The following is a 15,913-nucleotide window of genomic DNA, read 5'->3' as shown; positions in this document are numbered from 1 at the left end:
TGAACCATCGCCGTCATCCTTCAGAACATTGAAGCACCAGCAGTACAAGAACCCCATCTCGACGCACACCAACAGCTCTTCTTAAGGCTGCAAGTAACTTGCGTACTTTTCACAAAAGATTTAGTAATAATAATTTATTGAACTCTGAACGGAAGTATCCGCACATTGTCGTTAGCATGTACTAAAAGAAAACAACCGAAATTTGTACAAGACTTTAGCCAGACCGCGTCGATACAGACCGACTCAATCAGCTTCAGCAGATACGAAAAGCACATATGTCATGTATTCGGTTTTTCCTCAGATGTCATTGTTCAAAAAATATTTTCGAGCTTATAAGTCAATAACACTGAAGCCGTAGTACGCAAATCCTTTAGCGATAATAGGGAACAAGTCGAGCGACATCAGGTCGATGAGGGTAGCTATAGGGGCTTGTCGGCACGGCATCTCCTATTTTATTGTAGAGCAAGCTGAACGGCAAGGACAACAGAAAGGCGTTGTGTGGGTATGAAATGGGCCTTTCTGTTGTCTTTGTCTTGCAGCTTACGCAAGAAAAAAATGGGCGACATCAGGTAGCGTACAAACCTGTACGTGTTCTTCAATTAACGTCGCGAAATATCGCGCGGTTTTATCGCCTGTTCCCGCTGCTTTCTTAGCCCAAGGAATTTTATTGTTTATGCCCAGTAGCCACGCACAATGCACGTGACACCCGCAGTAGGATAATCGCAGACCCTGGTGGTGCTGGCTTGTGTCAGCGCGTGCGGGCGCGCCAGGGTTTCGACACCAGCCATTGCAAGCGTCTATCGCATCCATCGCACCCGGGACGCTGCCTCGTGCGTGAACCCCCTGCACGAGGTGCTCTCTGTGTATACCCCCCCCCCCCCCCCATTTGTAACCCACTCGTCACCTGTATGTTGTGCCTGTGTTTGTCCTGTTTGTAACTTGTCTGTTGTCCTGTTGATAACACATCTGTTGTCCTGCTGTCTTTTGTTCTGTTCAGGGTAAAGCGTTTCGCTCCATTCGTCGCCTGTCGTTCCTGCCCACGAGAACGCTGCGAGCGGTGTGGCAAACCTTCCTTGCTCCCCTTGTTTCGCGCTTAGTTTTCCTTTTCAGACGTCGAAGAAACGAGATGCCCGAGAGGTCGTAACGTATGCGTGCATGTGTGTGCTGGTCTATGTGTGCTTTTTCGTTGTTCCCCTGTGTATGCTTGTGTGGCTTACCTACCGACGCACTTTCAAGCCCTTTGTGAATAAGTGTTACCTCCCTTCTCCCTTCACTTTTTTTTCTTGCTATTCCTTGCCCGACCCTAAGCTAAAATGCTGAATTTCTGGCCGGTAACAAAACATTGGACGCACGAACAATGGATCACTATGCTGGTATAAAAGGTAGAAAGCGTGCGTTTTAGCTGCCTTAGTTTTCAAAGGTTAGGTTAGGATCACACGACTGTAATGACATAACGGCCGGCGTAAGAAGTCTTGTACATTTCGCCACACAAAACGCTGCTACACATTGAGAAATTGTCACGAAATTTACGAACTTGGCTGGCGCAATTCAAGGCGTTTAAAAGGCGCCTGAAGCCTGAAAATCGCATTTGAATAGGCTGGCAACAGGCGCCAACGCCCAGCGGAGCCCACAGGCTAGCGTGAACGACCTACAAAATTAGACACGTCAAGCCTACCTTTTAGGCTATTATATCCATATAAATAATGCCGCCGTGGCAGTAGTAGTAGTAGTAGTAGTAGTAGTAGTAGTAGTAGTAGTAGTAGTAGTAGTAGTAGTAGTAGTAGTAGTAGTAGTAGTAGTAGTAGTAGTAGCGGCTGCTGCTGCTGCTACTACTACTTTTGCTGCTACTTTCCAGACATCACTTTAACTGGATTATTGTTTTACCTGACCCTCTAAGGGATAACATCGCTTATCTCTGTCTTTTGTGCTGGGTCGCCTACGCGTTGCTACATGTCAAGTGCTTCGGCCGTGTGGTATTTTAACCGCTTTAAGAAACCCAATCGAGTTTACGTTCATACAAGAACGTAAACCTGCTTAAAATGCAAAGATTAAAAGATAACGAATGTCTTTGTGACTTTAGCAAGTAAACTCAAGTGAACGAATCCACGGATGCAAGTAGTAGTAATAATAATGATATAAGAGCGGCATGTATGTAGGGAGCCTTTCTTTTTTAAGCTGCACCAATTCTTTGTTTAAGAAATTGACTGTGGCAGATAGTACAATTTTAACCTTTGAGCTAAATTACTCGATGAGGCGGCCATTACTTCTACGAGAAATCAAAATACTTAATTGAATAAGTAACATAAGTACGCTTATTGATGTCTTATTTAATTACGTTGCGGCACATATTTTGTGAAATTGAAGTTAATTAAACGTGATTTAGTGTAATTGTGATGATTACTCCATTAGGTAAGCATTTTGACCTCTCGTAAAAGTAATGGCCACCTCATCGAGTAATTTAGCTCAAGGGTTAGGACTACGCTATCTGCCACAGGCCATTTTCTTTTTTTTTAATTTTGCACCTGGTATGGTGAATATGGGGGGCGTACAGCTCCCAGCACATTTGCCTGAACGGTGTGCTCTGCGTGCGCGCCCTCCGCCTGCCGGAGGCCGCCGTTTCGTCACCGCCACGTCCGTCGGTGAATCAGAAAAAGCATGTGGACAGCAGTAATCTCGGAATTTCCCATTATTTGGCAGCGCATTCTCATAAAGAAGGCGCCTCAAAACGTGCCCTCTGCTGCAGGGCGCCAAACTCATTATAGAAAGAGCACTAATCCCGTGCTAGGACGGGCGTGAAAGGGCGGGCTGTGCAGTCGGTGCACTACCCTGTCGAGAGCAGCTCATTTACGGCGTGTGCTGGTCCCAGCGCCTCTTTCATTTCTTCACTGCCGCTCTTCGTATTCCTTGTACTCGTAAACTGACATGAAGCAGAAGGAGAATAGTGTAACTCTGTAACTAGCAGGAACCTGACCGGATAAAGCTTACAAAAAGTTACACTCAACAGGGATGTCATGAGCTTGTTCAATAAGCAAGTACAAAACGGGTTCCCATGAAGGGTAAAAAGAATGCCGGCCCGGCAGAACCCATCTCACGATGAATGTCGACGCTAATGCGATTAGCGTTGCAACAGTATATAGCGACACAGCGTACTGCCACCACAGGCACACGAAATGGAAATTTCGCTGCCAACCTCAATGCCGGTTGAAACTTCGTAGTATCCCTAGTATCCTGGCAGCAACTTCGTTGCGATGGCTCTCCATCCAGCGGCCGCGCTCGATGTGGAGGCGTCTTACATAGAAGGGGGTGCTATCGCTTTAATATATTTAAGGCTACATACCCTTTGTGCCACCTTGGAACATCCATCCTGGAGGGATTGGCCAAGAATGGGCACATACCAGTTACACATACACGCGTTACCTGAAGTTGTCTGTTCGGATACATACCCAGTAAAACATAAACCAAAGTTGTCTACTAGGCCAGACCGCAAACAGCAGCAAATTGGGCATTAAGGCGCTTACCCTCGGAGGAATAAAAAGGTTAGGACAGAGCATTACGTCACGCAGCCAACTTTGGCAAGCGAACGCTCCGTGAAGCCCATACGTTTGCTCAGAGGTGGCCCAACACGTGACCTCTTGCGTCGAGATCATGGAGCAATAATCGAGATTTCCTGAGACGTTTGGTTCCCCGTAGCTACGCCAGTAGTTTTTATTCGGCGCGCGTTTGTTCGGCAGCCCTGCCGTGGCTCTGCCTGCTGAGTGGGAACACTAAAACCAACCGCGCAATTTGACGTGCTATCCCGTACTGGACAGCAGGTTCGACTTCAGTTGCGTTGCGCGATGCTCCCTCCTAACGTTTTCCTTCCTCTACGCGCACACCCATTGACCCATGTTGTCTGCTCGGCAGGACAGTAGCCAGCTCATACTTAGTGGCCCAAGCTAGTATACAACTTGGGTCACTGGATGAAAGAGGTTATACACAGGGTGTTTCACGTAACTCGAACCAAGGATGTTCAAAAAAGTGGTTAACCGCAGCTGGGTGAAATCAATGACATATTGTTTGCCGTCATGTGGGGCTCCTTAAAGTATCTTTCATATTCCGCCTAATTAGTTAATTAACTAAGATGAATTATGAAAAATGTTTGCGTTCCCTCTAGGGACAAGTGCGTTTCGTTGTGTTGTAGAAGGGCTTCAGAAAAGACCGATCCAATTTTTTGTGGCAACATACATGCTGCATGGCAATTTTTTTCGGCGTTTAAAGAGATCCCGCTAAATTTCGAATAAAACCACGTGACTGCGCTCATGCACCATCGTATTGCAGCGCTCTCAACCGGGATAAAAACGACGTACAGCGCGAAGGACAAGGACTGCGAGAGACGACAAACACTGCGCTGTGTTTATCGTCTCTCGCAGTCCTTGTCCTTCACGCTGTACGTCGTGTTTATCATGAATTACCAACTAGCCCAGGCAATCACCCTAGTCCCTAGCTCTCAACCGTGCTTCCAGCCTCTCCCATGTCATGGACGACGGCGCTTCCTTCCCGTGTTCCACCGCCAAAGATGCTAACGCACTGTGAAGCTGATGCCTACAGCCGCGGCCGCCCACTTCGCCACGGTCCGCGCGCACGGTTCTTTCGTACGAACCGCGATTGAGAGCACTGCAATACGATAGCGCCTGAGCGCAGTCACGTGGTCTTAGCTCATCTTTCGCAGGCTTTCTTTAAACGCCGGAAACAAAAATATCACCACGCAGCATGTGCGTTGTCACAGAAAATTGGATCGGTCGTTTCTGAACCTACTCTACAACGTAACGAAACACACATGGCCTTAAAGTGAAAATTTAAATTTTTGAATAATTGATCTGACTTAACTAATTAAGCGGAATATAAAAAACGATACTCTAAGAAGCACCACGTGACCATAGGTCGTCGGTTTCATTCAACTGCGGTTAACAACTTTTTTTTTTATCCTCGGTTCAAGTTACGTACGTGAAACACCCTGTACACAGACATACCGCAAAGTGGGTATAATTGCTAAAGAAGGCTAATCCCATTAATAGGCTTTTCTGCTCCAGTAACAGAAAAGAAATGACGACTCCTAACAGCTATATAGCGATTGGGAACAGTACTTGCTGGGAATCACACAGTGGCCTTCGAAAAGGACAGAAGCTTTATTTTTCTTGCAAATTTTTCGTTTTCTTTCGCGCGGAGTACACAAAGCAGCTACACTCTATAAGCCAGTGATGATCCCCGAAATCGCTCTCTAATGGCATTTTTCCATATCGCCTGCCTGCAGTTCCGACCCTCCGCGCAATCGAACTCCGAACTGTCTACGAGCTCGCCAATTGGCGACGCTGCCCGCTACCTGGACTCCACGGGTAAAGTTTTCGACTCAGTTGTTCCAGGGAAATTTGCCGAGAAGCTATTGCCCAAGGTGAGTTCCAGACAAAAGACCCGCAGCCTGGTATTTAAAGCTCGCTGGTGTTATTACGCACTTCGCTGGGCGTTTCCTATACCATTCTGTTGCTGGTAGAGCGAGCCAGAGCTCTCTCTCTAAAACAAAATGTGCTGTAACTATTGACAATGATCGTCAATGTAAGCAAATAGAATAGAACGAACGAACGAACGAAAATGTTTTCCTTGCCGAGTACGACCAACCACGAAAACCGGTAAAAGAGGCAAAGAAAGAAAAAATTTGGCAGCATGTTACACTCCTGTAACACGTGAAGGCGAAAGCCTGCTGCACACGTGGTCGCGCATGAAGTTATACGAAAGGAGGAGTGAGACATCTTGCAAGACATATAGCCAGTCGTAGTGTGAAGAAAATGTACGGTGCTGTAGGTCGACCTCCTCAACGACACATGCGAGCACCTAATACACTACCTAAAGGTTATTTCGTTCTTTCTTTCGTTCTCTCTTAGTTTCTGTTTCCTTTCTTTGTACTTTCTTTGTTCTTTCGTTCATTCTTTCGTTCCTTATTTCTTGATTTCGTTCTTTCATTCTTTCGTTTCTTCATTCATATTCAACCATTGCATCTTTGATTGCTTACGGAGGTATGAGACATTCCTGATAATGATATCTTTTGTCTCACTGGTCTAGACGCCGCTTTTTTCGGGTATAAGCCATTGTAACGATCCACTTCAAGCTTTCGCCTTAAAAACAAAAACAAGCAAGCTGCAGAGACTGCAGTGCGAGAGAGCCCTCCAGATACAGTGCTGCTACCAGAGGCAAGAAACACAAATGGTTTATGGTTATACATTTTATACTTTCTCGACCTGTTCCCAAAAAAGAAATGACGTGGAACGTTCAAAGTTATGCGACAGCAAACCGCCACGTAATTCTGAACGCAAAACAAGTATATAGAAATGAAAATCGCAACAAATGTTGTCTTTTTTAAATATGCATCATGAACTCTTAAAACTGTGGACGTTGTCGTATTCACGCATATACAACTCAGCATAAGGTGCAAACCTTATGTCCCATTTGGCAATGTACTCCTCCGCCCTGCAAAGGGCAAAGATTTTCAGGCAATTGCTCAATGCTATAGATTTACTGAAAGTCACAACTTTTAATTTAAACCAATTCAAACAGTGCTGTGGGCATTAAGTCGCTATTATGTATTACAATTATAAGCTAACTATTATTTTCTGGTGCTTGCGCACTGACATCAGAAAGCATCTGCCATGCCAGTTGGAGATTGCAGGGAGAGGGCTTCGCCCTGTAATGGACATAAAAGATTATTATTATTATTATTATTATTATTATTATTATTATTATTATTATTATTATTATTATTATTATTATTATTATTATTATTATTATTATTATTATGATGATGATGATGATGATGATTATTATTATGATGATGATGATGATGATTTCGCTGCCAGCGTTTCCCGGCAAACATTCCGGTTACGTAAGCTACAGTTGCCTGGAAGCGTGAGAAGCAGTCAGGGATCTTTGAAAGCTACTGCATTCCACTTTTAAAGGCGAAGCTTAAGCGCCCTTCAAGTTTTTGTCTTCCGTATCGATTTCTTGTTGACGAAATATGAAGCATTTCTTTCTCTTTTTTTAAAGAATGTTTGCAGTATTACAGATAGAAGCAAATGAATTACTGTGAGGCAACGACGAACGGAGGCGAGTTACCTTTCCCGCTGCAAACCCTCTCTTCCATTGACTTGACCGTCGCCCACAAACGAATCATTCCTTCCTTGCCTTCTCCCATATCGGAGCTCAGGACCCAAGTTGCATTTGCGCCGTGACCCACCGTATCTCTATCACGCCTTTATTTTCTTTCTGCGTGGCGCATTTCCGGTGGCAGTAAAATTACAGGCAGAGAGGATAGCAGACAGCAAAGGACACAATTTTACTAACGCCCAGCGCTACCGTCCATCGCAGTTTGACGACCAGAAAGACAAGGTGTGCTACGAGTTCGTCGGCTGCTTCAGCAACCGGGACAGGTTCACACACCCGACCTCGTTCCCCAGCGATCCGGAGTCTGTGGACACCAAATTCCTGCTCTACTCGCGCTCCAACCGGCGCTCGCCCGTCAAGCTCGACTACCGGCCCAGCAAGAGCCTCGGCCGCCTCGCCCAGTTCGAACAGCGCAAGCCACTCAAGCTCATCGTGCACGGCTTCCTCGAGAGCAGCAAGGCTCGCTGGATGCAGGACATCAAGGACGCATTCCTGGACCTGGTACGTGCACCCGCCGTACGCTAGCATCGTCATTGGTTGTTTGTTAAAAATAAACTAAGCGGTAGCGAGGGAAGTTACTCCTGACCGCACTGTAACTGTATAGCGCGATCTGCTCACACCTTAACGGCGATCAGTATAGTGGGCAGAAGATGGGAAGTAAAAAGGAAGGAGAGAGAGGGGAGACTGCTAAACACTCTTTCATGCTTTTTTTCTATAAGATCCATAAAATGCGGGCAGCGCACCAGTTTTGCCAATAATTAGAACCTAACCAATTGGATGGATACTGCGCCTTCGGAGAATCCTTTAGATCGGAAAAAGCAAGACTTGCTATCTCAACTGACAAGCAAGAAAGTTGAGGTACTTGGTGCGGTTGCCTTAGCTCATAATTCAAACTAGCTAAACTCCAAAAAAGTGATAAAGCTAGAGGTGGCCTTCAATTGATATTTTGTGGAAAATACGCCATCCACGTCAAGCGTACTCTGCGCGAACCATCGACTCACTTTTGAAGAATTGACACAGTCATCACAATGCATTGAAGTCGGATTATTCCTTCTTCAATGAGCTGTGATGAGCCATCAACTCGTTGCTGATTACGTGATAAAACACATGGCGCACCCAGGCAACATGAGCGTTACAGTGGTGTTGCAAATCACAGTCCGCTGTCGTGTGGAAAGCGCTATGTTGGGCAAACAGGACGTTGTGTTAAATGTTTAATGAGCATGAAGTTAACCTCAGAAGAGAATTACGCTCGGTTGATCCTCACTCCTGTCCTAGTGCTGTTGTGGCCCAGATTTTAATCATACGAGAATTTTGTGCAGACCTCACAAACAACTGATTAAGAAAATTTCGAAAGCTTGTGAAATATGTGGCTCGGGTACGTCAAGCGTTGTTATATGAGGCCACTGGCACTTTCCAGCAAATAATTAATATAGAAAAGGCAGGAGGGGCACGATAACACATTCCTCTCTCTTTCTCTTGTTATGTTTTTTTTTATCTGTTTTTCCATATATGCGCTCATTTCGAACTAAAATAGAAGTTCGAAGTCAGCGTAACGCGTATGCATTATTTCGTTCTCGTCCTGCTCGGCGCTGTTCAGATCAGAATATGTACAACCAACAAGCCCAAATTCAAAAGCTATCAAGTTCATTCGTCTTTATCATTAACTTAATTTTGTAACATACGTTAAGCGTTCGCTTTCGGTAAGGGTCTTCTATTTGCTATTCACGAAGCGTTATCTGCACGCATCCAGCTTGATGAACACGCTGAGGGCAAAAGGCAAAACAAAAAGGAGCACGAAAAACAAGACGGTGCGCACCTTCCTGTCCGCGTTCTGCGCCCGCCTTGTTTACGCTCACCACGTTCAGTCAGAGGTGCCAACAAGACCAACATCCAGTGCTGCCTAGACTATTTAGCTCTCTTTTTTGCCACTGGTATCCCTTCAAGACTAGAACCGCTCAAGACTTCCATTTGTGCTTTTACCTGCCGCCGCAAAGCTTTTACGGACGCCCATTGCGTCCTCACCGAAATTGCCGATAGTGTTATCTGTGAACTTTGCGGTGGCAAAGGCAGCACTGACAATCAGAAAAGGAAATTTTCTTCTTAAATTCATCAGTGTGATAAGAAGCGTCACGTGGCTGTTAAGTGATGCATATATATGAAGATGCGGATTTCCAATAAAAAAATCAGTTGCTAGAGCGCTCCGGTTAGTGTATCCGTTTGCCTTCATGTTGACCCTGTTTAGAAAGCTCAACCCTTTCCAGAATGCAATTCCGACTGGCCCAAGAAACAGCATTCCTGACGCTGGTTCGCCTAGTTTAATTTATAGAGTTTACTCCCCGTTGCATCAGGACGTTTAGATGACCGGCACTTAAAAATCGGCCTGGAGCCTCGTCGGCTCGTACTAGGAAGGTTTTAAATACGCTGTTAATGTTTTTATTTTTATTTCTCCCTTCTCTTTTCCCTTTTCTTTTTTTTTCCTTCTGTTCCTGAGGGAGCGTTTCATCGATTGGGTGCGGCGTCGTGCCTTGATCCCACACGTGTACTGGAAGACTTATGTCGTGGGTGTTGCTTTTCTCCTCCACGTACCGTTCTTCATCCCATCCCTACTCCCCCCCCCCTCCTTATTTAACAAACTGAATGCCGCCCATGCTAACCTGCTTGCCTTCGTTTAATTTCTTTATTTTTTCTCTTTCTGCCCACTACTATGCGACCTCGTACAAGAGGCTGCGCCGCGCAAGCTGGAATCGGTGAATACAGAGAATACTAATCACTCCAACGCACGTGCACCGCGCCGCAGGCAGATAAGCGTAAAATGTCCCACAAAGTTCGCAAACGTGCGTCGTCTGACAGGAACTTGGAACGCCCGTTGCAGCGGTGACGACGTTCGTTGCAATAACGGCATCCCTCTAATTTGTCCGATCGGCCTAAGCGAGCTTGCAGGTGGTCGATATTTACGCCAGAAGCTCGCCAAGGACCGAAGCGTAAGATTGATCGCGGGAAGGGTTATCTCGGTCGCATTGACGCCACTGCCAAACAGCGACGCACCCCTCACGCAGCCCGCTTGCAGGAGGACTGCAACGTGATCATCGTCGACTGGAGCGGTGGCGCGCAGCAGCTCAGCTACATCAAAGCGGCGGGCAACACGGCGCTCGTGGGCCGCGAGGCATCGCTGCTCGTGCAGCGGCTCATCGACACGCAGCGCGGCACGCTCGGCCCGGACCAGGTGCACATCGTGGGCTTCAGCCTGGGAGGCCAGATCGCCGGCTTCTTCGGCAGACACTTCAAGAACAGCACCGGGACGCTCATCCCGCGCATCACCGGTATTGTTATGTTGCTGCTGCTGCTGCTGCCGCGCGAAACGAGCGAGCGCTTCAGCACTGCCTGGCAGGTCTCCGGCGCCCGCCCCTTGCATAATATGCATCGCAAGGCAGCAAAGCGCGCTGAGCCAACGCGAAAAAAGAAAACAAGACGGGGTGAAGAGGGGGGAAAAATACGAGAGCAAAACCCGCTGTATCTTCTATGTATCGTCGTGTGTGTACAGTGTATTCTTTCTTTTTTCGCTTTTCCTGTAGCTGCCTCTCTCGTGAGATATCGGAGAACATCACGTCAAGTCATTGAGCCTTCGTCATTAAACGTGGCTTCGAAGACCAAGCGGCCTGTTGACGCACACCCCATGCACGTTAATGCTCTTGCATGCATTACGTGCGGGATTCATTGAACGCGTACGCAAAGCTGTACGCGCTTAATTGAAGCGAATCTATTTTTCGGCGTTTGTTAAGGCGGAAAAATGTACGGAACACTACACAATTCGCAATTCGTGAACCGCGTGTCGTTACCATTACTTTCTAATTAAACCATCTTCCACGAAGCATTAAAGCGTGCTTTCACGCTATTCTCTGTGCCTGTTACATCGAGAGAAAAACAAACACGTCTAATCTGGTAGTAAAGTTTCTTGTAACGTCAGTTAACTATCGGCTTACAAGAAATAGTAGCTGAGCAATATTATGCGAATACTGCAATGATAACTATAAGCCAGCTTCTGCACAAGCGGTTCAGCATGCTATGGATTTCCTATACCCTCCGGCTGGTAGCGTCAAGCAGCTTCGCAACTGACCGAGCAGTATCTTGGCGAACGGATAGATTCGCAAGCATGAACAGCCGCTTTCAGTTGACGGGACAGCGAGAGCTGCGCCTTCTAAGTGGGCCTACCTCCGTCTTTTTATTGCGATAGCACTTATATGGACACTCCAGGCGCATTTCTGCCGTCGCTGTACAGTTCCGTTAAAGCCCAATGGCGATAAAATCATCGCCGCGATCAGCACTGCCTGGCAGTGCTGATCTGCCGTTCTTCTCCGGCGGCTGCTGCTTACCCGTGCGAGCGCAGTATCTTGAAAGCGATCTGCGACGAGGCCTAAGTGCGCGCCCGCGCGAACCTCATCTTCGAAGCGATCTGCGATGTTTGCAGAGTGCGCGTAGTGCCGGTAGCTTCGTATGCGCTGTGCTTTCGACTTTTCGTTCGCGTTGAAGCGAGAGATGCACCAAGGTCAATTCGATCGCTGCTGCTGCCGCGATTTCTCACGACAGCATTTTGAAAACGAGCTTCCGCGCTCATCGAGCGAGATGTGTTCATGTTTACTTGTGCGCCCGTGACGCCGCGTTTGTTAATTTAGTTAAAACGCGTTGGCGGACTAGTTGGTATGAGTACATGATAGAATGTGCAAGCGCGACTCAACGTGAACGTAGAAAGAAACATACACACAGTGACAGCGCTTCCTCTGTGTGTCTGTTTCTTTCTATGTCAGTCGCACTTACACATTCTATCATTGTTAATTTAGTAAGTAAACAAATGTTTAAAAGTTTATATGACCGATAAAACCTACTTACTTACTTCGTATAGCTATCCACTAATTTGCTATCGCAATCGGTGCTTCGCCTTTCTGGCGAAACTGCGTCTTTTTTTTTAATAGGGTTTTGATTGAAGTAAAGTGGTAAGTGAAAAGGAGCATGGCTAGTTATTTTTATATTTAAAAGAAGGTGAGAGGTGAGCCATTTCCGCAGGAACAGTCGTCAGCTCTTAGAACGTTCAAGGACAATAAGTGCGTACATTTGAGTACAAAAAAAATTTACTGCCTTCACAGTGCCTCAAAAGTGAGAAACCGGAGGCACTAAATCATTGCGAGACAGAGGAACACACAGATGTTGTGAAATCCATGACACTCAGTCCTCAGTTCTGCGGGGATATAAAAGTGTTGCGTGCACATTCGGTTACGATATTCGCCTTATGGCGCAGAGTGAATGTGTAGTATGTTCACAATATCACTGCATTGCTTGGGCCGTGGCGATCAATCAGTACCGACGTTTCATCGTTAAAGTGCCTAAAGGGCCTGGTCCGCTCGATATTTCTAGGACGTCTTTAAACGGTACCTACCAAAGGCTGATAATGTCTTATCTCATAGCTCAACCACCTTCCGGGTGTTTCTTAAGCACGCAAAATTTTTTTTGGCTCCAACCGAAGCTGGGGGGGGGGGGGGGGGGACTATCCTCTAGACTATTCTCTCTCACATCGTCGTCGTGGGTGCTACTGGTACTGTATAAATCTCTATAGAACTCCTCAGCCACTTGAACTATCTCATCCATATTAGTAACGATATTGCCGGCTTTGTCTCTTAACGCATACATCTGATTCTTGCCTATTCCTAGTTTCTTATTCGTAGCATTTAGGCTTCCTCCGTTCCTGAGAGCATGTTCAATTCTATCCATACTATACTTCCTTATGTCAGCTGTCTTACGCTTGTCGATTAACTTCGAAAGTTCTGCCAGTTCTATTATAGCTGTAGGGTTAGAGGCTTTCATACATTGGTGTTTCTTGATCAGATCTTTCGTCTCCTGAGATAGCTTACTGGTATCCTGTCTAATGGAGTTACCACCGACTTCTATTGCACACTCCTTAATGATGCCCATAAGATTGTCGTTCATCGCTTCAACACTAAGGTCCTCTTCCTGAGTTCCTCCCCAGCTGCCTTCCCTCTTTGCATAGCTCCCAAGGCTTCGAATTAGTACATGACCGGGGTAGTTGGAGAAGTGTGGGAGAGGCCTTTGCCCTGCAGTGGGCGTAACCATGATGACGATGATGATGATGATGATGATCTCAAATGCGCAGCCAAATGGTGGCCGTTTGTGAACGAGATACAGCTGCAATCAGAGCGAGTGATGCCACTCGGAGCATGGCTATTAAACTCGTAGAGTGGATACTTGGATGGGTGTCGCGTAGTGCCGAGTGTCTTGGCGCCAGATGGCTTGTCAGGGGTTGGTCACATCTCATGCATTCTACGTAGCGAATTTGTGTATGGTAAATTACAACCGCATCCGAGCATTTGGCTATTACGTACTACATGAAAGCTGTAGCCATGAAGGGAGTAAAAGGTAGTCCTGTAATGGAACATACTAACAATATTTTCTGTAATATTGCAAAAAAAAAACAGTAAGAAGATTGTTTTGGTGAAACCCAAGAAAAACGAGCTAACAGAAAACAAAAAAGAACAGAAAGGATATGATACCAAAATTGCCATGCTCATTTGTTTTTTTTTTCACAAGAACATTTTAACTAACAGCGTACTGCCTCTCCTTTATGCACAGAAACCGTGTGATACACAGCATCTGCGATAATCAATATATATATATAATTCAATGAGAAGTCTGTAGATCCGGTGCATAGGTAGCTTTAGAAACGAAGGTGCACACTTGCGAAAATTGCATCTTTAATGTTTTTTACGTTTCGGCCGTGGCACTTCCTTCATCAGAATAAACACAGATACGAGCGCGCAGCCGCTTTTATAGGCATGCGCACGTGGGCATAATCAGTAGTACATGCACGTGTACACTTGCAAATAATAGAAAAAAAAGTACAGCAGCAAATATAACTTAAGCACGATAAATGATATGCATTAAATATCATTAACATGTCGAAATGATTGTACATGAAGTACAACATACTATCGATTGCGACATGGCAAAACTGATTTGGGATGCTTTGTCAATTCCTTACAAGAACATACACATCAAGATATGGCAGAAAGGCACGACAGTTTTCCTACGCTCTCGTTGATACCGGATGACACAGTGTTAAATTTATGGATGAGAAAGGATTCTCGTACTTCTCGATCATGGTGCGATTTGAAACCTGATTGTATTATGGTTACACTGATAGTGACACGTGTTCTTATCTTTATCGGGCGACCACGTTTTGCCGCCTAACAAATGTTATCGCACAGCGCGGGACGCACCTGTATGTATCCGAAGTTTCTGGAAAGTTATCGATGCTTCTATCCGCTTTCTGTTGTCGCCGAACCTTGTGTTATCTGATTTCATCGCGTGACGCGAATGGTGTAGAACTTTGTGGAAGGCACGCGGGTCCCAACGATTAGTCTGGAACATTCGACGACTGCTGTATAAAAGCCGACACGCTTGACCCGCTCATCAGATTTTCGACGATCGCCGACCGTGTTCGCCGCTATCGTTGTGCTATAAGTGTAGCCTGTTTTTGTGGGCACAGGTTCGCCCAATAAAAGTTGGTTTTGTCCTTCACAGTATTGCTACTGTGTTCTTCAACGTCACCACCACGTGACAATATTGTCAAACTTATGACCTGGCAGTCGAACATTTTTAGATAATGGAAGGTGTGGCAAGCTGTTAACGTGTGCTTTGTGGTTATTGAATCTGACACGAAAAGATGTTTAGGTCTGATCGATATACTGCATATGACACACTGAACATTCAAGCAGATAGATGACGTTAGTGCTGTCACAAGTGAAGTCGCCGTTGATTTTAACAGAAAAATTGGATGATGTGCTTCTAGCAGTCTTTGATGTGGTCATGTGTGTACAAACTTTACAACGGGGCTTATTGCAGGGATGACAACCAGCAAGAGCAATCGCTTTAGTCTTGGAAGAGGTTACTAGGTCACACAGATTCCTAGAGCGACGATAGACAACTCTTGGCGATTCCGTGAAAATGTGTTTAAGACGGTCGCTTTGTGTTAGTTAGTTATAATGCTTCCTGAGAATGTGGGACACGTTAGGAATAGATGGAAAGTGTGTTAGGATAAGGTTAGTTCGTGAAATCGGCGCCGATCGCTTGTCCGTGCAGATGAGTTCCTTCCGGTCGAGACAGTCGGCCCGTTTAAGGGCATCGTCGATTATTTGTGAAGGGTATTTCTGTACGGTTAGTGCGTCACGAAGCTGGTTACAGTTGCGAGTGAATTCACTACTGTCCGAACAAATTCTTTTGAACCGGATAGCTTGGCTGTAGGGAATGCTCGCTTTGCAATGCTTGACATGGCTGCTTTTAAAATGCAGATATCGCTGTAGGTCAGTGGGCTTTCTGTAAAGATTTGTCGTTAAGTTACCATTGCACAGAGATACTGAGACGTCAAGAAAGTTTATGCTGAGTGATGAATAGGAATGGGAAAAGGAAATTGACGGTGCGGCGTTGTTAAAGTCCGTAATGAAGGAAAGTAATGCAGCTTCACCATGATGCCAAATTAGGAAAATGTCATCGATGAAGCGTTTGTAATAGAATGGTTTGAGGTCACGAGTATCGAGGAAATTCTTTTCTAGTATGCCCATGAAAATGTAAGCATAATTAGGACCTATTTTTGTGCCCATGGAGGTACTGCTGGTTTGAACGTAATGCTCGCCATCAAATTCAAAGTTGTTGAGTTCAAGGA

At 45.8% G+C, this 15,913-nt stretch overlaps 1 protein-coding gene across 1 annotated transcript in view; it reads left to right on the top strand.

Annotated features, from left to right (window-relative positions):
* LOC142584156 (pancreatic lipase-related protein 2-like) overlaps positions 1-15,913 on the top strand; it is a 41,662-nt gene that overhangs the window by 14,529 nt on the left and 11,220 nt on the right. Inside the window, exons 4-6 of the mRNA XM_075694328.1 lie at positions 5,291-5,428; positions 7,393-7,689; positions 10,256-10,508. Coding sequence (XP_075550443.1) covers positions 5,291-5,428; positions 7,393-7,689; positions 10,256-10,508 — 688 coding nt within the window. The remainder of the gene's footprint in view (positions 1-5,290; positions 5,429-7,392; positions 7,690-10,255; positions 10,509-15,913) is intronic.

The sequence above is a fragment of the Dermacentor variabilis genome, chromosome 1 (genome assembly GCF_050947875.1).
Source record: "Dermacentor variabilis isolate Ectoservices chromosome 1, ASM5094787v1, whole genome shotgun sequence".
In the NCBI taxonomy this organism is placed as follows: domain Eukaryota; kingdom Metazoa; phylum Arthropoda; class Arachnida; order Ixodida; family Ixodidae; genus Dermacentor; species Dermacentor variabilis.
The sequence above is the reverse complement of the archived record's forward strand: the minus strand, read 5'-3'. Positions and strand labels throughout refer to the sequence as shown.